Genomic DNA, 27113 nt, shown 5'->3' with positions numbered 1-27113 from the left:
TGACCCTATGTAGGGGGAACAGTCTCTATTCTGCTCTGTGTCAGTGTGTATCATGATCTCTGAGGACAGGTGTCAATCCATATCTGCCAAGGGACCCTATGTAGGGGGAACAGTCCCTATTCTGCTCTGTGTCAGTGTGTATCAGGGGCTCTGAGGACAGGTGTCAATCCATATCTGCCAAGTGACCCTATGTAGGGGGAACAGTCCCTATTCTGCTCTGTGTCAGTGTGTATCATGGTCTCTGAGGACAGGTGTCAATCCATATCTGCCAAGTGACCCTATGTAGGGGGAACAGTCTCTATTCTGCTCTGTGTCAGTGTGTATCATGATCTCTGAGGACAGGTGTCAATCCATATCTGCCAAGTGACCCTATGTAGGAGGAACAGTCTCTATTCTGCTTTGTGTCAGTGTGTATCATGGTCTCTGAGGACAGGTGTCAATCCATATCTGCCAAGTGACCCTATGTAGGGGGAACAGTCCCTATTCTGCTCTGTGTCAGTGTGTATCAGGGATCCTTAGGATAGGTGTCAATCCATATCTGCCAAGTGACCCTATGTAGGGTGAACAGTCCCTATTATGCTCTGTGTCAGTGTGTATCAGGGGCTCTGAGGACAGGTGTCAATCCATATCTGCCAAGTGACCCTATGTAGGGGGAACAGTCTCTATTCTGCTCTGTGTCAGTGTGTATCATGGTCTCTGAGGACAGGTGTCAATCCATATCTGCCAAGTGACCCTATGTAGGAGGAACAGTCTCTATTCTGCTCTGTGTCAGTGTGTATCATGGTCTCTGAGGACAGGTGTCAATCCATATCTGCCAAGTGACCCTATCTAGGGGGAACAGTCCCTATTCTGCTCTGTGTCAGTGTGTATCAAGGATCCTTAGGATAGGTGTCAATCCATATCTGCCAAGTGACCCTATGTAGGGTGAACAGTCCCTATTCTGCTCTGTGTCAGTGTGTATCAGGGTCTCTGAGGACAGGTGTCAATCCATATGTCAAGGTGTCAATATGTCATATGTCAGGTGTCAATCCATATCCATTGTGATTTAGGAATGTTAGGTGATTTATGCCCTTTATGGATTAAAAACAGACTCTGCATCAACTGTGTAATTTTCCATGGGAGTTTTGCCATGGATACCCCTCCGGCATGCCACAGTCCAGGTGTTAGTCGCCTTGAAACAACTTTTCCATCACTTTTGTGACCAGAAAGAGTCCCTGTGGGTTTTAAAATTCGCCTGCCCATTGAAGTCAATGGCGGTTCGCCCGGTTCGCCGTTTCGTGAACGTTTGCGGAAGTTCGCGTCCGCCGTTCGCGAACCGAAAATTTTGTGTTCGCGACATCACTATTCAGGACCATACAATGTGCACTGCTGTAGCGCTCCATGCTCGGTTCTAGTGTACATTGCACAGCATGAACACATCTAATGATGCGCCAGCTCTCTCAGCCTATTATTGCAGATCAAAGCCGGGCTCATTTGGACAGCTAATGCCACGTTGTGACTTCTGCATTATCCAAATAACTGCAGAGAGGCTGGACTATGGCTTGGACAGCACCAGTTTTTGGCATTTTTGCCTGGACAGTGAAAACTCTTTAACCCTTTAAGGACACAGGACGGAAATATTCTGTCATGATTCCCTTTTATTTCTGAAGTTGAGCCCTTAGGGTTAAAGGAACACTGGAAAAAGTTAAACCAGCCTAGCTTGCTCAAGTGCTCCATGTGGCAAGAGCATTTCCTGTTTTTTTCTCACTTTAAAAAAGTGCCAATTTTACTAGAAATCTGTATTTTTACAAATTGACCTTGTTACACCTCCCCTGCTGTCATTCATTTAGATAGATAGTCCTGTTTCCTTCCTGTAGTTTAGGTTGGTGGGGCTTAACACAAGAGAAAGGCAGTTACCTAGATCAATTGTGGTGGGCTTGCAGTAGCTCGACATTAGCTTTATATGCAGTTATTGCAAGCCAAAATGTCATATAACCCATTACCCACAAGGGAAACACATTAAACAAATTACATGTATATTTTCTTTGGGTGTGTACAGGGGTTCTCAACCCACCCCTCAAGGACCCCCTACCAGTCCAGGATTTAAGGATTACCTGGGTGTGTCTAAGGTGTTTAGAAAACTAAAGAAAAAACACCTTAGAGTGTAATTTGTTATTTTCATTAGTCAGATTATGAGGCAATAGTTGTAGACAAAGGCCTACATTTTAGAACTCTGATCTATTTAAAGCCATAACTGTTGAAGGAAAGAAATCATCTGTTCTCAAATTAGACCTTAAGATAACAGGTTTTTATCACGTTAACCCTATGGTCTGATTTGGACCTGCAAGTGAGGGATGAAGAGTATGGGTGATATTTGTAATGAAAGCTTGTTCATTGTATTTTATATTCAATATTTGTTTATATTTCCTTTAGATTGTCCTGAGGACTTACTTGTACATATTGTCAATTCATCTCCTGAAGAGCAAATGCTGGACAGCGCATTTCGAGCATGTGACTCAGAAGGGATAGGTAAGGAATTGATTTTAATGGAAAGGAGAGACCTTGGTGGATTTTTTCCCTAAAAGATATATCTCTAGTATACTTGAGAATATATCTTTATTTTGTATGTTGGACAATTTTGTATATAAATAACCAATATAAACGACCAATTTGTTAACCTAATTTTGAGCATATGTTAAAAAAAACCAAAACTTACTTTAACACGTATTTTTCATTACTGCCTCTTCTTAAAGGGGAAACCTGGATTCCCTTACCTTAACACAAGCTGATTCACTTTAAAAGGGCAGTGCTATTCACTAAACTTTGAATGGTAATCCGAATGGATAGATATAGCCAAAATAAGTAAACTGGCTAAATTCTTCAACTCATCTATAGTCACAGCTTGGCAATTTTAGCCTACAATTTGCCATTCGGTTTTTAATTTGTTGCCATTTGAAGTTTAGTGAACAAACTTCTCAGGCGGATTCATTAAATTGTGAACTATTGGACTTCAAAGTAAACTTCACATTTTAGGCAAATATCATTGAACTGAAAGCATAAATGACTTTGAGATATTTTTTTCCAGATAGGTTATTTTGGCCTAAACTTTGAATTCACGTTCAGGTCCTAACAATTCACACTTAAATATATATCTATAATTGATAGGCAACTTTCAGCACTCAAGATGGTTTGGACTACATCTCCCATAATGCTCTTACAGCCATTATGCTGGTAAAGCATCAAGGGAGATGTAGTCCACATATGGAATGCTGAAGGTTGCTACCCATGTGACTAAACAGTGAATTTTAATAACTATAACCGAGTTGCAAAAATAAATTCTGGCATAAATGGTTGTATCGGCTATTTTAGTCTCAGGGTTTTCAGCTCACTACAATTCAGTATACTCCTATATACTTTAAGACTCCTTCCATATTATAATATAAATTACATGGTACCTTGATATTTCTGACTCTCATGTCTCCCTCCTTAATGTTCTACATTAATTAACCTCAATGACTGTCTGCACTGTTCAATAAATTAATTGTATGACATCTAATATTTAAATTTCCTTAAAGGGACACCATAGGCATCGACAACACTTCAGCTCATTGAAGTGGTCTGGATCCACTGTCCCAGATCCATTAACCAATTCAATTTTTTTTAGAAACTGCAATAATTAGCTTGGTAGATTAACTCCACCTCTAGTAGACTTGCCAGACTTGTCAGTAATGCAAACTGAATTTCAAATTTAACCCCTTAAGGACACATGACATGTGTGACATGTCATGATTCCCTTTTATTCCAGGAGTTTGGTCCTTAAGGGGTTAAAGGACCACTATAGGCACCCAGACCACTTCAGCTCAATGAAGTGGTCTGGGTACCAGGTCCATCTAGGATTAACCCTGCCTGCTGTAAACATAGCAGTTTCAGAGAAACTGCTATGTTTACTTTATAGTTAACCAGCCTCTAGTGGCTGTCTCATTGACAGCCGCTAGAGGCGCGTCTGCACTTCTCACTGTGATTTTCACAGTTAGAAGATGCCAGCGTCCAAAGGAAAGCATTGAGAATGCTTTCCTATGGACTGGCTGAATGTGCTCGCGGCTCTTGCCGCGCATGCGCATTCAGCCGATGACATCAGAAGAGGGAGGAGAGTCCCAAGCGCCGAGAGAGCCCGGCGCTGGAGAAAGGTGAGTGTTTAACCCCTTCCTCCCCCTTCAGCCCGGCGGGAGTGGGACCCTGAGGGTGGGGGCACCCTCAGGGCACTATAGTGCCAGGAAAACGAGTTTGTTTTCCTGGTACTATAGTGGTCCTCTAAGGCCAAAATGAGCTACCATTTCAGCTACTTCAGCCATAAATTCCAAATCCACTGTGAATTCACTTTACATTTCTGAAAATTCTCTCTTTACTGAACAAACTGTAAATGTTGTAAACTAAGTGTATTTTTTTTTTTTAGGTAGTGTGAAGTGAGATAAGTGACTTTTATTGCAGAATTACTTTAAGAATGTCAACTTCAAAATGTTGTTACACTATAATGGGTCTGTACTGATTATACCACAATCCCAGTACATGATCCTGTACCGCCTATCCTTTGTAAGCGCAGGATATCCTCTGGAATGTAATTTCCATCCAGGCTTTATATAGCTGAGACTGATGGGAAATTATGGTTAACAGCATCTTGAGTCACCCCCTAAGCCGTCCCTAACTTCAAGTATTACTCCTAACTCCTATCCAACTTTGAGGCCTTTCGCACATGCGCCAGAGTACAGCAATGAGGTCTATGGGAGATCCCGCAAGACCATTCGATCCGACATACTCACAGCCAATTTATAATCTCGGGATTGACACTTAGACTCTGACTTGAGTCTAAGAAAGTCAGGCGAAGGAGAAATATGAAGACAAAGTAGTCCCTCCCTTTTCTTTGTATATTTCAGTAACATTCCAATATAGTCAAAATGAGTATTTCGGGGGGACAGATGGGGGACTTAATCTGAGTCAAAGCTATGTGTATGACTAAAGACATACCTGAAAATGAGAATGCTCCCTGTGATTCTCCTGGGAAATTAATTTGATTTAATATTTTATTGCCATTTAAATTAAATTGATTATGGTGTAAGTATTTTATACTGTAGGATGCCCATATATGGTAATGCTGGCAACCAAAAAAAATCTTACACTAAAATGTATTTAATCAAGTGTATTTAATTGTAGAGTATTGTGAATATGAATAATGCAATGTGATAAAAAAAAAACACATTTCAAATATGCATTGTGAGTATATACATCAAAACTCTATCATGTTAATTGTTTAGTTTTAACACTGCATTTTTTTAATTGCGTTTATCACATTAATGTTGCATTATATATATATATATATGCTCTTAAAACAGATTAAATAAGCTTTAGTTCTTTTAGCACTAGCACTATTTAATTTGCCTTCCACGGTAAAACTAGTGAATGAAATTGGGGTACTGTGAACTAGTGGTGGGCTTAACACATATGGCCACATTGTGGAACTGAATTCTTATAATTGTTTGCTGAGACAGGTGATTTTAAGTAGCCTTGTAAAATCTTAAACTGTATTTTTGTGTGTGCGCTGTTCCTTAATCTGTATTTTGTGTAAATATTCCTATCTGCATGCCCAGCAGCTGAAACTGTGTTTCTTACACCCCCCTTGTGTATCTCTTTCAACCCCCCTTTGTGTATCGCCTTCTCTCCCAGACCCTTTGTCTTTTACTCTTACCAGCTGTGTTGTGTGTGTTTCTCTTTCACCACCAGCCTGTCTATCTTCCCCCGGCCCCTCTGTGTCTCTTTTTCCTCTTCCCCAGCCCCTCTGTGTCTCTTTCTCCCCCAGTCCCTTTGTATTTCCACCCTCAGGCCCCTAGCTCTTCATTTGCTTTAATAAGAAGAGAACAGTGTGCATCCTGTGCTCTTTATAGTAGGCTGTGTACTGATACATGATATATATTTTGCTTGTAGGAAAAGTATCTGTGTCCCAGATAATTGAATACTTGAAAAGGGTGACTGATCCTAACTGCGATGGAGAACGGCTTCAGAGCCTTTGTAACATGCTTGATCCAGAAAATGAGGAGAACTTAATAGATTGGGATACATTCCGCACTGTTATGACCAACTGGATCGCTTCCTGCTGCCAAGAAATGTTTGTTTGCCATTTTTGAGATTTAAAAAAAAATGTTTTTTTAGATTACTGTAATAGCTTTTTCAATGTCCTGCAAACAGGGCCGGAGCGTCCATAAGGCGGTACATGCGGCCTTATGGCGCACAAGCACGGGGGGCGCTAGATTAGAGGGACCGGTACATGAACTTCTGTTTCCTGTACCCAGCCAGACTGAAAGGAAGTGCTCACTGAGAGAGAACTTAGTGTCAGTCTGGCCGGGTACAGAAAACTGAACCTTCTGTACCGCAGTCTGCTTTCCTCGGCCACGCTACCAGAAAGGTAGGAGACACAATGGAGACTGGGGAAAAGGAACACTATGGGACAGTGGAGGGGGGGGAGGAGGAAAGAACACTATGGGATGGGGGAGGAGGGGAGGAAAGAACACTATAGGACAGGGGAGGGGCGGAAGGAAAGAACACTATAGGACAGGTGGGAGAGGAAAGAACACTATGGGACAGTGGAGGGGGGAGGAAAGAACACTATGGGTGAGGGGAGTGGAGGGGAAAGAACACTATGGGTGAGGGGAGTGGAGGGGAAAGAATACTATGGGACAGGGGAGGGGAAAGAATACTATGGGACAGGGGAGGGGAAAGAATACTATGGGACAGGGGAGGGGAAAGAACACTATGGGACAGGGGAGGGGAAAGAACACTATGGGAGAGGGGAGGGGAAAGAACACTATGGGACAGGGGAGGGGGGAAAGAACACTGTGGAACAGGGGAGGAGGGGGGAAAGAACACTAAACAAGGAGGGGAGAGGAACACTGGGAGGGAGAGAGAGGAACAATCAGGGGGGCATTAAGGCACAGGGGAGGGAAGGGAAAAAGGAACACGGGGGTAGAGGGACCACTAAAAGAGAAGAGGAAGAACACTAAGAGGGGTGGGGGTGGGAGGAACATTAAGGGGAGTGAGGGGTTACAAAGAGACAGGTAAGGTGGTGGGGGGCAAGAGGAACATTTAGGGACAGGGGAGAGAGGGGAGAGGAACACTTAGGGACCGGGAAGGGAGGGGAAAGGAACACTAAGGGACAGGGAAGGGAGGGGAGAGGAACACTAAGGGACAGGGAAGGGAAGGGGAGAGGACCACTAATGGACATGGAGGGGAGGAGAGAGGGACACTAAGGGACATGGAGGGGACAGTGGCACAGAGGTGGGCCTGAGTTGGGAGAAAGACACACAGAGGAACATGAGAGGGGAAAAAGTTCACAAAGGAGCTGGGGGTGAAAGAGACACAGAGGGGCTGGAGAAGAGGAAAAAGGGAGACACAGAGGGGCCGGGGGAAGATAGACAGGCTGGTGGTGAAAGAGAAACACACACAACACAGCTGGTAAGAGTAAAAGACAAAGGGGCTGGGAGAGAAGGAGGCGCACAAAGGTGCTGGGGGGAGTAAGACACACAAAGGGGGGTTGAAAGTGATACACAAGGGAGGTGTAAGAAACACAGTGGTGAAAAAAAAGGTGATAAGATACACTAAAGGCGGGTTAAGAGGCACACAGGTGAAGATTTCTTTGGAGGGGGGGCGTAAAAATCACCTTCACCTGTGTATCCAAAAATCCTTGCACCGCCCTATTCGCAAATTGGTAGAACCACATCAGTTTTTTATTTGTGGTGAACTGTTGGTACTTGAGATTTTTTTTTTTGCAGTGCAGAGATATAACACAAACAGGCAAGAGGTGCCCCAAAGGCAGTCCTCTAGCTTTTCCCACCCTTAACATGCGGGGCACTCGATTAACATGCACAATTTTATATTTTAACCCCTTAAGGACACAACTTCTGGAATAAAAGGGAATCATGACGGAATATATCCTTAAGGGGTTAATCAGGCTTAAGCATTTGGGTTCAAGAGTAGATTAAGAATATGTTTAAGAAGGACTAATAGATGGGTACATGCAAGCAATATTGAGAGTATGCAATTTGTTGCAAGTTAGGCTTATTAACATGTGGCGGTTGCTCTGCTTGGCACATTTTAGTAATTTGTAAACTTAAGTAATTATTAAACTCAAGGTAAACATGCTAGGTCTAATAGTGAGATTCAGGCTTCAGAAATACAGTTTTGTTCATGCTTAAGTTTCCCTGACATATATTGCTTGTCAGCTATTATAGTATTGTCGAGCTAGTGTGTGTCGGCACATAAACAATAGGCAAGCATCTTAGCAGGGCATGGCAACCGGCCAGTGATTTATAATAGCTTAATAAAGAAGGAAAAAGAAATGTCTAAAAAACAATTGAACATAGGGGTACCGGAGAGGTCAAGCACAGATTTTATGTTTAAAGATCATTTAAGTAATAAGCAGTCGAGGTGCTTATAGCCTAATTCGACTTACTATTGAAAAAAACATTGCTGGGTTATCTCGACAAACAGGTATTGTGCTTAGCAAGAGTATACTATGCGTTATATAATTAGCCACTGGGAACTAAACAGGATAAGAGCGTCCTTGCCTTAATGTTCTGATGGTGGCAGGGGAGCTGAAGCATCATGAGGTGAGCAACCGTTGATAAGGTCGTGGCATTAAGTTGTTATGATGGTTAGGGGTGTTCTAGGTTAAGTGATAAAGAGAAGGGCAAGTCTGCTTTAACCCCTTCAGTCCCGTGTTAACCTGGCACTATTACAGATGTGCATGACTATTCTAAGGCATCTTGAAGCTGTAGAAACAGAGAACATCACCCGGTGTTGCAAAGCATGGCTCTCCTTAGGTGGTGCGGTGGGTGCTTCAGCCCATGCCCCTTATTGGAAAGAGCCTGGTGTGGTCACTGAGCGTGCCTTTTCCGGAGATCCTGGTAGGCTGTAGGTAAATTGCTTGAGGGCCTTGGCGCCAAGGCGAGCTGCCGCCTCCCCCCAGCTCCAGTCCCAGTAGACCGCATTTGAAGTTTTGCACTCCTGTCTCGGGGTGGTGTCATTCGTTTCAGCGGGGCACCCCTGAAGTTGGTGGTGCACCCTGGAAGGTCTTTGGGCCATATAGCCCCCACTTTTGGCCCGCCTGACAGGAGCTCATGCCAGATACGTCTGTTTGGCTTGGTGTCTTGGCTCCACCCCCCTGGTACTTTTTGTGGATTTTGTGGATAATATTTCCAGTTACGCAGGGCTAGAATGCCAAAGGCTAACTTCAAATGTTTAAGAGATTTTTTTATTTTCATTTTAAATTACAACCTTCTTAATGTAATCTTCACAAGTGACACATTTTGTTTGGTGATCCAGGCCCCTGAATGCTACAGGGCCTCTGTCCCTTTTTGTAGCCATGTCCTTACCATTGGGGGTAACTACATGGTCTTCATTCTGCTTAACATTTGAATCCCTTAGCACGTGACCCACAACAAAAGCCTTAGTATTCTATGTTTACATCATAGGAGCAGCTTATATAACATATAACAGGTGTGAGGAAGGCTGAACTTGATGGACGCAAGTCTCTTTTCAGCTATCTAACTATGTAATATTCTGGTCAGTATATCTCTGTCCTCTTTTATTACGTAGTACAAGCATTTTCTGCAGCACTTTACAGTTTTAGAATGAGATTTAACAGCCAATAAGAGACAAATGTTAACATGAGCATAAGACAAAGAGGTCCGTGACAAAGCGGGTTTGCAGTATAGAGAACATGTCTAGTCTTTCCTAGTTGTATTAATTATGTAAAGATGCAGTTCTTGCTCTGTTGTATATGCTTCGGCAAGTTCAGTACAAATTATGTATATGATTCAGGATGCTCAAGACTCTGTAGCAAGTTGAGACCTAGGGTTTAATGGGACTCTCTGGGCGCTATAACCTTCATTGCATTACAGTGGCTGAGTGTATGTGGATGCCTTAAATCCCCTGGTTGCATCCCTCGATTCATTGTTAAACTGTTTTTTGAATGATTATCACTGAATGAGGGTCCCCGCAGCCTAACCCCTCTTTGATGTTTGGACTAATGCTTCTCCCCTGAGCACTGATGGGTGCAAATTATTGGCTGAGAGTGTCAGCTGATTGCTCTCAGCATATCACTGTTGTCATTACTGGTATGTGTTGGTACCTCCTGCATGGGACTCCAGATTCTTTAACTACTTTAATGAGATGAAGTGTGTATTTATAGTGCCTTGAGTGTTCCTTTAATATTGGATGGTAACACTGCTCATAACCAATAGAGATTGATGAAAAGTGCTTATAATGGTTTTTTTTTTTGCCTTTAGAAAATTATTGCAAGCTGTTATGCAGGAATTTTGATAATTCCCATTAGCCTTAAATATGTTTTTGCATACCATATGGTTGATATATGATTAAATGTATGTGTGACTGTAATCGTCTCTTTAATTTCACTATGATTTTTTGTATCTCTTTCTGTATGTATGCATATCATAATTTTAGATGTATTATGGTTATTATTTTTTCTTGGTATTTAGGGAATTATGTGGCACAAAGAATGAAGAAACACTTGTGAAAGACAATTGCCACCCATCGACAGGTTGGTGAAGGCCACAGAAAGTTGGAAATTATTGGAAGTTGGAAACTGTCTTAGCACACACATGAGGGCATGGGTATAGGACATAGGGTAGTTGGTGTGTGCTGACTGAGACAAACGGGATTGCTGGTGCGGTTATGGCAAAGGTCTAGGTGAAATGAGGGTACAGAGAGAGACAGAGGGGTGGGTGGTGTAAGTATGGGCAGGCAGACAAGTGCTTATGGAGAATGAGAAAACACAACGGGTCTGACAGGTTTGGAGCATTGTGAGTGAGAAAAACAAGAATAAGGATATGAAATGAGACAAGGAAAGAAAGAGTAAGAGATACACGCGGTGAGTAATAATTTGAGACGCAAACGGTAGGAAAAAGCATATCAGGCATAGAATGAGAATCAAGAAAATAGGAAATGGTGAAAGATACAGGGTGGGTGACACTAAAGGACACAAAATTTAGGGAGGCATAAGGGGTAGAAGGCATGGGGAAAATGTTTTTAAATTCTTTATTTTTGCTGTGCATATGATAACAAAACAGGCTTGTGATGCCATAACAGCAGTCTCAAGCATTTCAAATACAGGCATAAGTGAACATTGACATGGCATTAAAAGGAAAGGCACAGTTTTCCAAAAATAATAAGTAAAGCTAAACAAGTATGTCTAATACATTAGGTCATGCTAAAATTGTCAATCTGGAAACATTAGACAAGTAGAGATTATTAATATAACATTGTTTTTATTTTTTTGGGGAAAAAAGTTTTCAATTTAGTAGTTATATATGTTGTAGCATGGGTGACCATATGGTAACTTCTTGCTAGCAGAACTACAACTCTCTTTTTTGTTTTGTCCAGTTATAAATTTCCATAGTTTCAGCCATGTATGTAATTTTGTAAATAATCAGTGTGGCAATGTATAGACTGCACTTACATCAGTGGCAAAAATTAAAGGGACACTATAGTCACCTGAACAACTTTAGCTTAATTAAGCAGTTTTGGTGTATAGAACATGCCCCTGCAGCCTCACTGCTCAACCCTCTGCCATTTAGGAGATAAATCCCTTTGTTTATGAACCCTAGTCACACCTCCCTGCATGTGACTTGCACAGCCTTCCATAAACACTTCCTGTAAAGAGAGCCCTATTTAGGCTTCCTTTATTGCAAGTTCTGTTTAATTAAGATTTTCTTATCCCCTGCTATGTTAATAGCTTGCTAGACCCTGCAAGAGCCTCCTGTATGTGATTAAAGTTCAATTTAGAGATTGAGATACAATTATTTAAGGTATATTACATCTGTTTGAAAGTGAAACCAGTTTTGTTTTAATGCAGGCTCTGTCAATCATAGCCAGGGGAGGTGTGGCTAGGGCTGCATAAACAGAAACAAAGTGATTTAACTCCTAAATGACAGTGAATTGAGCAGTGAAATTGCAGGGGAATGATCTATACACTAAAACTGCTTTATTTAGCTAAAGTAATTTAGGTGACTATAGTGTTCCTTTAAGTATATATGTGCTTGGATACAATTTCAGGTAGATTTCTGGTTAGCTAGATTTAAAGGGTTACTCCAACCACCATTACTATTATCGGCATTTATATAGCGCCAACATATTCTGTAGCGCTTTACAATATTATAAGAGGGGGAGATGATTCTGAATGTGCAGTGTCTCTGCTTGAAACACTGCACATTCACAATAATTTCCACTTGTGCGCATTCACAATAATTTCCACATGTGTCTCAGGCAGCCTGGAACTCTGTTCCAGAATGCCTAATATCAATTCACTGCATGCTGCAGACCCTGCAAGTGATACACTCTTGTCTCCCCTCCCTCCCACACTGCAAGGAGCCCTCCCAAACCCATCTGTAATTTTTCTTAAAAATCCCCTCCCTTTCCCCTTCCTTCGTCAGCTCAGAGTGCGCGCATGTGCCCTGAGCCTATAAAATTGTCCAATCAAAAACTTCTATGACATCAGACGCGGGTGCACCAGAGATCTTCGCCAGTCACTGGATTAAGGTAAGCTTTGAACGTTTTTGTAGTGGGGAACCAATAGAATAATGCCATAGAAAACTATTCTGTCATTAGTGAAAAGGGGTTGGAGAAACCCTTTAACATTATAGGAGCACTATATGGTCAGGAACACAAACATGTATCCATCTAGCCTCCCTGTCCCCCTCATGCCTACCTAAAAATAGTAAAATCTTACTTGTATTCAAGCCTGAAGCTGTAACTCTGCATGCTGTTTGCCTCAGAAAAACAAGCTGTCTGCTGACATCATCAGAAGTGGTGGCCTGATCCAATCACAATGCTTTCCCATAGGATTGGCTGAGACTAAAAAAGAGGCAGATCAGTGGCAGAGCCAGCACAATTCAAACACAGCCCTGGCCAATCAGCATCTCCTCATAGAGCTGAATTGAATCAAGGAATCTCCATGAGGAAAGCTCAGTGTCTGCATGCAGAGGGAGGAGACACTGAATGTTTGGATGCATTTTAGGCAGCCATAACCCAGGAAGGATCTCTAACAGCCATCTGTGGCGTGGCCAGTGAAGTTATCACTAGGCTGTAATGTAAACACTGCATTTTCTCTGAAAAGACAGTGTTCACAGCAAAAAGCCTGAAGGTAATGATTCTATTCACCAGAACAAATTCAATAAGCTGTAGTTGTTCTAGTGTCCCTTTAATATAAACTGAATGACTATGATCAACTGGATTTTCATGATTTCCTGAATTTACAGTGGCTGAGTGTATGTGGATCCTTAATGTCACACTAATCCACTCATAACACAAACAGGTTTATTTTAAAGTGTGAACTATCAGGAATTCTAAGTGAATATTACATTTAAGGTCAAAATAGATCATTTGGAAACATTCTTAAAGTCTGCTATGCTTCCAGTTTGGCCTCAAATTTTTTGTTGGTCTCAAATTTTAATTCCTGGCAATTCTCACTTTAGTGAATAATCCGGAAACTGTTTTCTTGAATGTCTGTTTTTTTTTCTCTAGCCTTCTGTATTTTCTTCTTTGACAATAAAATGTAAAAAGGATTCGGTTATTTGAATATTAGTAAGTAATGACTTGTTACTTTACCTCTACTAGAGAAGGTTCATGTGGATGATGCTCAGCAGGAAGCTCATGGTTGGAATTTCCAGAAGTCCATGTAAGTTTACATTCCTCTTTTGAGAATGTTGTTTTTTATTCTCTGTTTACATGAAACACATTTATGTCTCTGAAGGGTAGAAAATGTGGATCTAATCAGCAAAATTAGAGAACTTGATTTTGCCAACAAAAAATTGATTGAACAAAAGGCTAAACTTCAAATGAGCCTAGAACTAGCAGATGAAACCAGCTCCCAACTAACAGAAGAAATCAGTGACCTGAAAAACAAGCTGAAAAGGTGTGTCTGAAAAAGTTTTTTAATCACTCAATTCCTTCTAATATCTTGTACAAGAGAAGACAAGCTCTGTTATTAAAGATGTTGGTAACTACATTTATTTTTTTTTTTTTGTAAATATAATTTTTATTGTCAAACGGGTCAAAATGAGACTCGCAGGTCTCCATTTGCATATAAAACATTCGTTTAGGACACAACATGTGTCTGAGCATGAGAAAGTATAGGGTATTGCATCAAACTTATGAGGTTGGGCGCGCAGGCCCGTAACAGCACCGGACTCGCAGGTCCTTAACCATATTAAGTGGTCCTGTCTAGGGGACCGGGTTCTGATGCAGACTTCCAATTACAACTGTGTCAGGAATTAGGACGGGTTCTAACCTGTAACATACATTTCGGGTCTTATGGACCCCGAAAGGTCCAGGAGTGTCACACGAGAATAGTCACACTCTTTTGTAGCCTCACCCTGTCCCTGTCGGGTAACCGGCCTACTTAGGCCTTCAGTACATGGTTAGGGTTCCGCACCTTCCTGGTCGGTGCGTATCAACTGGGACGGGAGTCGGGGAAGGGGGGAGTGGGTTGGATAGGGAAGGAGGTATAGGGTTAGTATGTCGTCTCTGTGTCTGTCGGTCTTGGGCCTGTAGGTGCTAGGGTCGTCAGTATCGTCTGGAATTCTGGTTTCGCTGTCGTCAGTATCCACTGCGTCCAGATGTCTAGGTATGTTTGTTGTTGCGGACCAGCCGCGTGCATAGTGAGTTCCTCTATGGCTCTGAGGTCTTCCATTTGAGCAAACCAGAGGGGTAAGGACGGGGTCTCCTTCGTCTTCCAGTACCTTGGGATCGTCTGCTTAGCCATATTTATGATCCGGATCGTAAGTGATTTTTTATATTTGGATGTGGGGACATTTGTGTGGTGGAGCAGCATAGCTGCTGGTTCATATGGTGGGGGATTGTCCGAAAAGCGGGCAATGATGGCGTGAATTGTGTGCCAGAAGGGTTGTATCAGATCGCAGTCCCACCAGAGATGTCTAAGTGTGCCTATTTCCTTTTCGCACCTCCAGCAGAGGCGAGATGCATTTGTGTCTATGTGGTGTGCTGTGGCCGGTGTGCGATACCAGCGTGTGAGCAGTTTATAGGCAGTCTCTTGGCTCTTACTGAATATGGAGCAGTGGTGTATGATATTGCACATCTTCTCCCATTCCGGGGCGCTAAAGGTGCGTTCCAGGGATTCCTCCCATTTGCCCATGAAGTTCGGAGGTGTAGTTGGTGTGTGCGACTGGAGAAGGGAGTACAGGTGCGATACCCCGTGTGGTAAGGGGTCCGGGTCAGAGCATAGTCGTTCAAAGACCGTGAGATCTCTGCCGAGTGCCTGGCCTTGTGGGAGTAACTTTACGAAATTACGCAACTGTTCATATTTGAAACGCGTTAGGAAGGGTTGGGAAGTCTCCCCACACATTTCTGTCAGGCTTTTCATCCCTCTTCTAGTGCAAATGTGTCGTAGGCGGGGCATGGGGTCGTTCACTAGTGCCCTGAAGGCCCTCGGGTCTAAGCCCGGTTGGAAGTCTGGGTTATGAACTAGGGGTAGTAGTGGGGATGGGTATGTGGAGAGGGCATGTCGTCCGACACTGCCTCGCCACACCGTCAGTGTCGCTTTAGTGTAAACCGAGTATCGTGTTTCCTTCCCTGACCCCCTTGCGGGGAGCCACGGAAGGAGGGCGGCTGGTATGCCCGCGTCGCATTCCTCTGCTATTTTCCAGAGTTTGTGAACCCCCGGTTTGGACCACTCTACCACACGTTGTAGGTGACACGCTCTGTAGTATAGGGCAAAGTCTGGTAGAGCAAGTCCGCCCTTGTCTTTGGGTTGTGTCAGTAGGGTATATTTAAGTCTGGGTCTCCTCCCGTCCCAAACGTAGGTCCCTAGTGCCCCTCGGAGTGCCGTGAAAAAGGAGGTGGGGATCACTATAGGTAGTGCCTGGATAAGGTAAAGCAGTCTCGGTAAGAAGTTCATCTTTACTACTTGCACCCTACCTAGCCAGGATATATGGGGGTAGGCCCACTCTCTCATCTCCTTCCGAAACTGGGTCAGCAGGGGGGCGAAGTTGGCAGCGTATAAATTTGTCGTGTGCACTGTCAGCCAGGTGCCTAGGTAACGTATCCTGTCTGAAGCCCATTGGAAGTTGTGACTCCTACGCAGGTGGTCAGCTCTATGCGCGGGTACATTGATATTTAGTACATACGATTTGGAAAAGTTAATTTTCAAGCCCGAGAGGAACCCATATGCCCGGAACGCCTGCACTAGGTTGGGTAGGGAGACCTCAGGGTTGGTAATAAAGAATAGCAGGTCGTCCGCATATGCGGCTATTTTGTGGTGTGTATCTCCTGTATGGAGGCCGGTGATGTCAGGGTGGCATCTGATGGTGTTTAAGAATGGCTCCAGGGCCAGCACAAATAGTAACGGGGAGAGGGGACAGCCCTGGCGTGTGCCATTGTGTATCGGAAAGGCCTCTGTGAGTGCCCCGTTGACCAACACGTGCGCGGTTGGCCTGGAGTAAAGGGCCAATCCATCCCCGGAGGTGCGGTCCCAGGCCCATATGTGTCAGCGTCCGGAACATATAGTCCCAGTTGACCCTGTCAAAGGCCTTCTCCGCGTCTGTAGAGAGTAGGAGAAGGCCCGAGTCCGTTCCAGATGTCCTGTGCATAAGCGTGAGGGCCCTAATGGTGTTATCCCGGGCCTCCCGACCCAGCACGAACCCCACCTGGTCCGCGTGTACCAGATTGGGCACATGTGTTTGGAGCCTGGTCGCCAGGACCTTTGCGAGAAGTTTAAGATCTGTGTTGATAAGGGAGATAGGCCGGTAGCTCCCGCAGTGCTCCCGGTCCTTTCCCTCCTTAGGGATGATGGTGATGTGTGCGGTGAGTGCCTGCTCGGGGAGATCGTGTCCCTCTCTGATTGCATTAAACATGTCCACTAACGGGGGGTACAGTATGTCTGCGAATCTCTTATAGTATTTTAGGGGCAAGCCATCGGGGCCTGGGCTCCTCCCGGGCTTAGAGCTCTTGATCGCCAGCGCAAGTTCCTCAGGGGTAATGGGTTCGTCCAGCTGATCCGTTATGTCTGTTGGTAGGGTGGAGATTGTATGGGCCGAGAGGTATTCGTCTATAGAGTCCCTGAGTCTGTGGGAGTGTGAGTCCGTGTGCGGTCGCGGAATCGCGTAAAGTTCCTGGTAGTATGCCCTAATGATCTCCTGTATCTTAGCGGGGTGCCTGTGTAGGGTTCCCCCCTTGTCCCGGATGCGGTCTATGTAAGTGTCTTGTCTCTTTTTATTGAGCATGCGTGCTAACAGTTTCCCACTTTTGTTGCCATTTACGTGGAAGAAAGCCCTGTTGCGCAATGCATCCCTGTGGTATTGGGAGTGTAGGAGTGTTGTCAGTTCTCTCCGTAAAGTAAGCAGTGTTGCCTGGTGCGTGGGGAGTTGTAGACGTTTATTGAGTGTATCCAGGTGGTGTATGTCCGCTAGTATTGAGGCCATGCGGGCCTCCCTCTGTCTCTTGAGAAGTGTGCCTTTTTGTATGAAATGTCCCCTAACAACGCTTTTGTGTGCCTCCCAACGTATGGTGGGGGACGTTTGATTTCCATTGTGTGTGAAGTATTCTTGCAGTGTAGTTTCTATGTCGGCCGTTAGTTCTGGCTTGGCTAGTAGGGCCTCATTCAACCTCCATTTGGAGATCGTGGGTCTGAATAGCGGGGACTTCAGGGTGACCGACACCGGTGCATGGTCTGACCATGTAGCAGTGCCCTGGTCAGCCCGAAGTGCCAGCGGTAGGTAGTATTGTGGCATGAAGAGGTAGTCGATTCGGGTGTAGGAGTTATGGGGATGTGAGTAAAAAGTGTAATCCCTTTCATCGGGATGCAGGGCTCTCCAGCAGTCCACGAGCCTTTCTCTCGCCAAAAGGGCTCTGATTGCTGTGAGATGTTGGGTGGGGACGTGAGAGCGGCCCAGGGAGGAGTCCCATTTGGGATCCAGAGCCACGTTAAGGTCTCCCCCCAGCACCTGTACTCCCTCTGTGAAACTCCTAAGGGTGCGGAGTGTCCGGGTCAAGAAGCGATATTGTCTACAATTTGGGGCGTAGATGTTGGCAAAAGTGTACATGGAGCCTGCTATCTCCCCCTTTATAAAAGTGTATCGTCCCTCTGGGTCGGTCAACACCCCCTTTTCTTTAAACGGAATGCGTTTGTGGAGCAGTATTGCCGTCCCCCTTGATTTCCCACCCTGGAAGTCACTGTAGTATCCGATGGGGTAGTGCTGGTTGGTCAGTGTTGGTCGTGATCCCAGTCTGAAATGTGTCTCTTGTAGAAACACTATGGATGCCTTATGGGAGAGGAAATCTCTCAGGGCTCCCGATCTTTTCTCGGGTTTGTTTAAACCTCTAGCATTGAGGGAGAGAACCGTTATGGGGGCTGGGGCAGTGGACATGGTCGATCCCTGTCAGTCAGGTATAGATATGTAGTCTCGTCCGTCCGGCGGTCAAGTACTTGGACGGGGTAAGGGGGGTATAGGGAAGTGTAGGGTAGTAGAGGTGGGAGGGGTCAGGGGTAGAATATATACAGTCGCTGTAAACAGCGGCGTTGGAAAAGAGCGTCGGGGGGCTGGGGCCCCTCCGGCCGTTAACGGGCGGAGGGGAACCGCTCACCTGATTTTTGTCGCTCACTCCAGTAGGGCAGTCGAAGGAGTCCCGGAATTCCCAAGTGGGCCGGGCCCAGGGGACCAAGTGCGCTCGCTAATCGGTCGTCGCTGACCACTATGGCCTCTCGGGGCTCCACCCAGTCAGGACCTTCCGTCTCCCCGGCTTACGGCACTATCTATTAAGGAATGAAACATAGTTATCAACCTCACCTTAAAAGAACAGTAATAACTTCAACAAGGATATCAGCCATAGGAAATAAACAATTCAACAATTTAACATGGGTCCCATTTGTACCTTCACCGTGTAGGTCACCTAGTGGCCTGGCACGGGACCCTCCCCCCACCCACATCTCCATTCCCTCCCAATCTCTCATCACCCTAATGGCAATTCCCACCCTCTCTCCGCTTTCCCTCACCCCTGTGGGTGAGATCCGGTCTCGGTGGCGTGCGTCTGGAAGTTGGTGTTGTGGGGTCTAACCATCGGGCGGTAGGGGCACATTTATTCTCCACATGGGCATAAGGCCCCTCATGCGACTCTCGCCCATGATAATAAAGCTGGTTAATAGTATCCCCCCCTCCCCCCCCCCGGGTTAGTCCCCCCATACTCTTAGGTGTTCCCTAGTATGCCCTCCCTCCCCCTTATCTGGAGCCTCAGCTCTAGCAATCCTTACTGTGTCGAGAAGTCACGGCAGTGTCCATTTAGTGGTGGGGCCTCAGGGGTACCCCAGTGTAAAGTCTAGAGTTCGTGACATGCCTATGGTATCAGGGTAACAGTTCCAAGGTCTAGACTTCGAGCAGGCATGGCAGCTTTCAGTTGGGCATCCCCACTGGTCTAATCGTCTGTGTGCGAGGTGGCCTCAGTCTCTGGGGTCGGGGACCCAGACCTTGCGGTCGGGGGGTGAAGGTGTAAAAGTACAGCGGGTTCGGCCAGGGTAGTGTCTCCGGTGGCAGGTGCAGCTCCTTCTGGAGAGCCTGGGTATCTTCTTCCCCTAGGACCATGAAGGGGCCGTTAGGAGTCGCAACTTGCAGTCCTGTGGGAAAACACCAGCGGTACCGCAGCTGGGCGGTTTGTAGCTGCCTGGTTAGGGGCTTCATTGCTCTTCTGTATGCCAGGGTTGCTGGAGATAGATCGGGGAACAGGTGGATCTCCGAACCTTCTAACAGAATTTTTTCTGCGGTTCTGGCTTTGCGAAGGATCTCCTCTTTCAGGGGAAAGCTCTCCAGACAGCAGATGATGTCGCGGGAAGGGCCTTCAGGGGGTCCCTGGGGCCTAAGTGCGCGGTGTGCACGTACAAAGCCTATGGGCGTTTGAAGCGGACGGGCCAGCAGTCTGTTAAATAGATCCGACAAGGTGGCTTGGATAGGGGTGTTCTTGTCCAACCCCTCAGGTACCCCCCTGATGCGGATGTTCTGTCTCCTACCCCTGTTATCTAAGTCCTCAATATGCAGTGCCATTTGCTGTAGTACCTTCGTATGAGATTGCAGCATGTCAGTGTTTGCTGCCTGAGATGCAGACATGTGGTCACTGTCTGCCTCGAGCTGGGCCACTCTCTGGCTGAGGCCCTGTATCTCCTCTCGCAGTGCATGGAGCTCTGTAGTGATGGAGGTGTGGAGTTCAGCATTAGCCTGTTTCAGATCTGCTTTCGTGGGTAATTGCTGGAGTATGGACATCAGTTCAGGGGTGAAGGATTGGGAGTTTGTTGGTGTATGTTCTCCCTGTGGGGACCGTGGGCGGGGAGAGCCCGAGGCCGTGGAGTCAGTTGAGGCCTGGTGGTCCGGGTCCGCCCGTGCCACGAGGTATTGCTTCATGGAGGGGTTCGGAGCACTTTTCAGGGTGTCCGCGGGTCTTTGGGCATTCGATGTGCGGTGAGTCTTCCCCATTACGAGCGTTTGGCTGTGCGGTCGGTGAGGTTTAGTGCTAGGCCGGCGGGGAGCTCACGGTTTAGGCAGCCATGTTCGCGGACCTCCAAGCCACGCCCCGGTAACTACATTTATAATTATCACTGACTTTCTAGAATACCTGCCTGGCGTCTGGCATTGCGAGAGTTAAAGGAACACTCCGGGCACCATAGCAACTTTATTGAAATCCAGTTGTTCTGGTCCCAGCAGGTCTCTGACTCCTGCTAAATAGTTAACAAACAGTATAATTCTAAAGTCTTGAATCCAGTGCTGGTTAGCTCTGCCTTTCTTTTTCCACTTGTTTACAAGGATTGAATCAGGAAGCCTCGGACAAGGGCATTGCTGATTGGCTTAGAGTGGCAGCCGATACTCTAAGCAAATCAGTAACTCTCCATTCACATTCCATTTACATTCTTTGACTGGCCTTGGCTAACAAAGTATGTAACTTACAATATAAATAAAGAAAATGTATTTAAAAAACAAAAACAAAAAAACTTTAGCACAGCCATTAGCTAACATTTAGTTAGCTATTTGGTTGTGCTAAAAGTGAAAAAACGACAGTTCCTCTAATGGAAAAAGTGAGGCAAAAATAGCCATGTTGAAACTATTAATAAGTTAGAGAATTTTTCCAGATCTACAATTTAGTACTAGTTTTTTTTCATGTGCATTGCATACGCTAAAATTCTGAGCCCTGTTGTGGAGGTATTTTTAATACTGGTCGTTGTAATGACACAGGGTACTATGTACCTTTACAGATGAAGATTATGGATTGATAAGAGTTGGTAACTTTGTAAGATGCTCATTTTAAAAATAAAGGGGACTACAACTCACATCTCCTACTGGTGCAGTGCATTTATTAACTTATCCCTGCACTTTTCCTGGCAGTTTAATATTTTTTTAATTTTCTTGTTTAAAGTGTAACTATCAGCAGATTTCTGATTGAGGAATAGCTCATGTTTTGAATCGTAACTTCTGTGATTGGCATTCTATGTCGGTCTTGCTCTCTAAAATAAGTACTTCTACATCACAGCAAATAAGAAAATGATACACAAAAAAGTGAAGCTACATTGCTTCTTACAGTCTGCCCTGCTGTCATGAGAACACAGGGTTATGACAGATGTTGTCACCACCCTTGTGCACGAGCTGTAGCAGAAAATAATTCAACCAGAAACTGGTTGGATAACCGTTGAATCGCTCCTATGGAGCAGCAAGATGCAGCTTGCTGCTTGCAGATAGAATTTTCTTTAAATATAATTTGTTTAAAAAAAATAATTAGTTTATGTAAAAAAAACATAAATGCTATTGTTATAATAAAAAAATACAGACAGATATCATTTAACCTGTTATGTGATAACGGTCCTTAAAGGCATACTATAGTGCTAGGAATACAAAGCTGTATTCCTGACACTATCGCTCCTCCTGCCTCCCCCTCTCGTGCGCGTCTATTAGACAGCCACTGGAGGCAGACTTAGAGCTGAAATGTAAAAATGTCAGTATCTCTAGAACTGCAATGTTTTACATTGCAGCACAAAGGGAAATATGGACACTGTACCCAGACCACTTCAATGATCCTTTAAGGATCAATTTTATTGTCAGATAATAGTACGTGCACATGGCTGAAGGGATTAAAGGGTTAATGCTTATTGCATTTGTTCTGCTGAGTAGTATCATTCCCTTCAGGCTTTTTACTGTAAACACTGACTTTTCAGAGAAAATGCAGTGTTTACATTACAGCCTAGTGATAACTCCACTGGCCACTCCTCAGATAGCTACTAGAGGTGCTTCCTGGGGCAGTGTTGCACAGTGTGCAGCACTGCCATTCAGTGTCTCCACCCTCTGCATGCAGACACTGAACTTTCCTCATAGAGATGCATTGATTCAATTCATCTCTATGAGGAGATGCTGATTGGCCAGGGCTTGTTTGACTTGTGCTGGCTCTGCCTCCTTGACAGTCTCAGCCAATCATATGGAGAAGCATTGTGATTGGCTCAGACCACCACTTCTGATGATGTCAGTAGACAGCAGGCAGGTCAGAGGCAGACAGGGGCAGAGCCAACAGCTGTAGACTTGAATACAGGGAAGATTTTACTATATTTAGGAAGGCAAGGGTTGGGGCAGCTTAGTGGATTTAACACTATAGGGTCAGGAAAATATGTTTGTATTCCTGACCCTATAGTGTTCCTCTAATTATCTTTGTTGTCAAAATAAGAAAAATATTTAGCATCTTCAAAGTTTTGTATATATTGTGCTAGTTGGTAGAAATCCCTATAAAATTGTTTTAATTCCAGATTTTAGCACTACAACATATAAATATGTACATAGTTTGATAATTTATAAATGATGATGATCATATACAAAATATACTGTGCCATATATTGGTTTAAGATGAATGAGTTCCTTTATTAAATAAGTATAATTTTATTTTAAGCAATGTAATTAATTATATGTTTAGTTCCCAGCAGGCTATTCTTCATTTTCAGTCTGTTAGCAACGAACTTGAAGATATGAAGATACTGGTTAAAAATCTGGAAAAGAAAATTGATGTATTGGATTCGGAGAAAACACAGCTGGTGTGTTTTGATTTGTTATTATTAATTTAGAGCTAAAATAGGCTTTTAAGAGTCCAGATTTTCTAAAGGGTCTCTAAAAGTCCGCACAGTATGTAGGCTATACATTTTAGCTGAGTTATCTGAGTTTTATTTAAAAAAAAAATTTAATTGGTTTTGCCCACTCTTTCATCCTCCCCCTTCTAGCCTCCAGTGCTTCCTTATTTGCTGTACTTTATGTCCTGATTTTTTAATGGGTGTTCTTCCTGCCAGTTAAGCAGAGATTTGGGATAATCTCAGCATTGCTATAGAAAGGTAAATAAGCTTGGTGACAGATGAGGCCTTGGTTTTTGCACAAAATAAGGTTATCTCTTTAATTTTTTTTATCTTTAGCTCAAACCCGGAAAGAATTATCCTTGTGACGGAATGCCGTCACTGAGTGGCATATCCACATGTGCCCACTGCTTATTCGTGTGAATCCCCTGGTTTCCCCGTTTGTTTAGTGTACTGTTCACACCGGTCAATTAGAACGTTTGCACCTAAAACATATGTGCGAAACCGCAAGGGAAGTAATTAATGAGTGCTCCCCTGGGTGGCTGCCATTTCGTATAGATGAACGCCAACCTGGGGAGGCATTCGTATCCTGAAAGGAGGCGCTTCCCTTGCAGGGTCTTCGCACCGAAACTCCACGAACGGATTCCTGAGGTTGCCAGGGACACTTTTGGGGTACTGGTTGTTTGGGCGGGGGTTCGCCCTATCTACTCCTAAATGAGCATGATCACTATCCGGGCTAGTGGCTGCTCACAGAGCGTTCTCTCCGGTGCTACCTGCATGGAGATATCCACCGGAGAGAGAGACGTGAGCCCAGCAGAGAATCCCTGTAACTGTGAGTCAGCCTCCAAGCCGCACAGTCCCACTGGGCACCTGAAAGTCCGTGCCGGCCAATAGGAAAAAGGCTACAATTCAAATTGGTTTGCACCCTTTCCCCTGATTGGCTGGTGAAACACCTCCCCTCCCTGAGCACTGATTGGTGCAATTTGGTTCGCGCCCTTTCCCCTGATTGGAGGGCGGAACGGTTCCCCTACCTGAGCACCGATTGGTGCAGATTGGTATGCGCCCTTTCTCCGGATTGGCTGTTGCTTGGTTTAGGCACAAAGTTTGAATTCGCCGGACTAAACCAAGCAAGTCTGTGGAACTAATTGCGGGGATGTACAGAGCCTCGAGCCTGGACTTTATACGATGATTTCTCAGGCTCTGTACACCTTATATACCAAGTATTTGCAGGGATCCTAGTTGGGACCCGGGGCTCCTTCAAAGGGCGCGGAGCCCCCTAAGTTTCCCACATGTATGTATTGTTTCCTATTGTCTGTAAATGTTGTGCTGTTTGTATCTCCCAGAACGGGAGATGGTTATCTGTAAACCATCCCCCTCCAGCCTGTGATGGAGCAATTTGTACTGAATAGTGTGGAGACCCCCTGCAGGGGTCTGTGCATAAATTAAGCCTGTACCAATAAAGCATTGTCAGTGTTGTGCTCCAAGAGCTGGGTTTCGTCCAGTTACTGGGGGGAAAGGGGGGAAAAGTCCTTGTAAGGACTAAGAAGCACCCAGGACTGTGTGTCGTCCAGCCCCTGGGAGCGGATAGAGCTAGTCCCCTATCGGTTCCCCAGCTAGAAAGCGGTCCCTGGCAGAGGTACCCAGCCGAGGTACAGGGAGCTCCGTCACAAGTGGTGGCAGCGGTGGGATGGCTTCCTAGCCGTGGGGAAACTAGCACCTCTTTGGGAACAGGCACATACGGTTGGGCAGCAGCCCACTTCGAAGAAAGGCTCCAGCAGCGGCTACAGAATGATCTGCGCTGTGGTGATTACCCTATCTCTGACAAGAGAATACCAGAATGGAGAGTGACCATCTCAACCGATGTCTGAAAGGAGGATCTCAACGAAATACGACCCTTACGGAGTGAATTCCTCCCAACCAGCGCCAATGGGAACAACTAGAGTTGTGAATGTTGCTCCTGGGTGACCAGCCCTTAGAGGTATGGGTAAGAGAACTGAAGATGCTTGTTGCAACCGAATTGTGGTTGGATGAATCCTACTGGGCCTTACGGTGGCATGTGTGGAGGGAGAGAACTATCATGGCCCTGGTCTTTTGTGGAGGCTTTGGAAGATGATTTGTGGTTAGGAGACCATGACAGTTTCCGCTTCTGGTCCATCCAGGATGAACGGGAAGACAATTTGGACCTTACAGAGATAGCGAACTACAGCCGGATCTGTCTTTTCTGACTGACCAGGAGTGGAAGCTCGAACAGGACTATGTATGCCTGTTTCACCGTGTAACGCTGCCTGTCTCGGAAATGATGGAGCCTATGGACTTTGCAACCCAGGGAGAGAAGTGTTCTGTCCTTCCTCCCCAGCGGCAGTGTGAGGTCCTGGGAACAGAGACTCCCGGTCTTGTTCCCCAGCAGCAGTTTCCAGAGACTGGGGACTTAAGACTTTCGCAGCTGAGGATGTTGGTCAGCGGCAGTGTAAGTTCCTGGGAGCGGAGACAACCGGTCTCCTTCCCCAGCGGCAGAGTGAGTTCCTGAGAACAGAGACAACCGGTCTCGTTCCCCAGCGACAGTGTGAGTTATTGGGAGTGGAGACAACTGGTCTCACTCCCCAGCAGCAGAGTGCAGTCCAGGGAGAGAATCTTCCTCCCCAACAACAGTGTAAGGCCCCGGGAATGGAGACAACCTGTCTCGTTCCCCAGCAGCAGTGTGAAGTTCTTGGAGAGAAGTGTTCCATTCTTCCTCCCCAGCGGCAGTGTGAGATCTAGGGAACGACGTAGACAACCGGTCTTGTTCCCCAGCGGCAGTGTGAGTTATTGGGAGTGGAGACAACCGGTTTCACTCCCCAGCAACTGAGTGCAGTTCAGGGGGAGAAGCGTTCAGTCCTTCCTCCCCAGCGACACTGTAAAGTCCAGTGATCGGAGACAACCGGTCTCGCCCCCCAGTAGCTAAGTGAGATCCAGGGGGAGAACCCAGCTGGCTCTCCTTCCCAGGTGCCAGCCACGACCCTAGCGATGCCCGGGAAGCAGAGCCTCGACGGGCTCAGCCGACAACTCCCATCATCCTCAGGCAGCTGGGAAAACTGCAGCGACACAGGTGATGGAATGGCCGAGAGGGCACGCTTGTTTGGGTGGGGGGTTCTGCGGGCTCAGAGACCCCTGTGTACTAGGGCCTTGACTGGGCGCCCTCTATGGCTAACAGCGCCTTATGTCTAAGTCACTTTGTACCTAGGAGGGTGCAGGGTGCAAAGCCGGCCAGACCCCAGGACTGTAGGAGCTGGCCGAGGACAAGTACTGTTGCGGGCATGGCACTCCATATATGTCCACTCCAGACAGCATATTGCTGATCCGTGTAGATCATGCTGTGCCTGTCAGAGGTGGACAAGGGGGAGATGTGTGACGGAACACATTGCGCTTTTTCCCCTCATGGGTGGAACGGTTCCCCTCCCTGGGCACCGATTGGTGCAGATTGGTTTGCGCCCTTTCTCCGGATTGGCTGTTGCTTGGTTTGAGCGCAAAGTTTGAATTCGCCAGACTAAACCAAGTAAGTCTGTGGAACTAAATGCGGGGATGTACAGAGCCTCAAGCCCGGACTTTTATATGATGATTTCTCGGACTCTGTACATCTGCTTTTTGCAGGGATCCTAGTTGGGACCCGGGGCTATTCAGGGATGTATATTTTATATGTGTACCCCTTTCCTTCCCGTGGCGCGGAGACCCCTAAGTTTTCCCCATGTATGTATTGTGTCCGATTGTCTGTAAATGTTGTGCAGTTTGCATCTCCCAGAACGGGAGATGGTTATCTGTAAACCACCCCCCTCAAGCCTGGGACTGAGGAATTTGTACTCAATAATATGGAGACCATCTCCCCACAGGGGTGTGTGTATAAATTAAGCCTGTACCAATAAAGCATTGTCAGTGTTGTACTCCCAGAGCTGTGTCTCGTCCAGTTACGGGGGGGAGGGTTAATCACTGTTCCAGCTCATGGAGG

At 45.6% G+C, this 27113-nt stretch overlaps 1 protein-coding gene across 1 annotated transcript in view; it reads left to right on the top strand.

Moving 5' to 3' along the window:
• KASH5 (KASH domain containing 5) overlaps positions 1-27113 on the top strand; it is a 39297-nt gene that overhangs the window by 7462 nt on the left and 4722 nt on the right. The window contains exons 2-6 of the mRNA XM_063436727.1: positions 2413-2508; positions 5956-6136; positions 10524-10585; positions 13660-13720; positions 13796-13957. Coding sequence (XP_063292797.1) covers positions 2413-2508; positions 5956-6136; positions 10524-10585; positions 13660-13720; positions 13796-13957 — 562 coding nt within the window. The remainder of the gene's footprint in view (positions 1-2412; positions 2509-5955; positions 6137-10523; positions 10586-13659; positions 13721-13795; positions 13958-27113) is intronic.

The sequence above is a fragment of the Pelobates fuscus genome, chromosome 11, assembly GCF_036172605.1.
Source record: "Pelobates fuscus isolate aPelFus1 chromosome 11, aPelFus1.pri, whole genome shotgun sequence".
Taxonomy (NCBI): Eukaryota; Metazoa; Chordata; class Amphibia; order Anura; family Pelobatidae; genus Pelobates; species Pelobates fuscus.
This window is presented reverse-complemented; position numbering and strand designations above follow the sequence as displayed.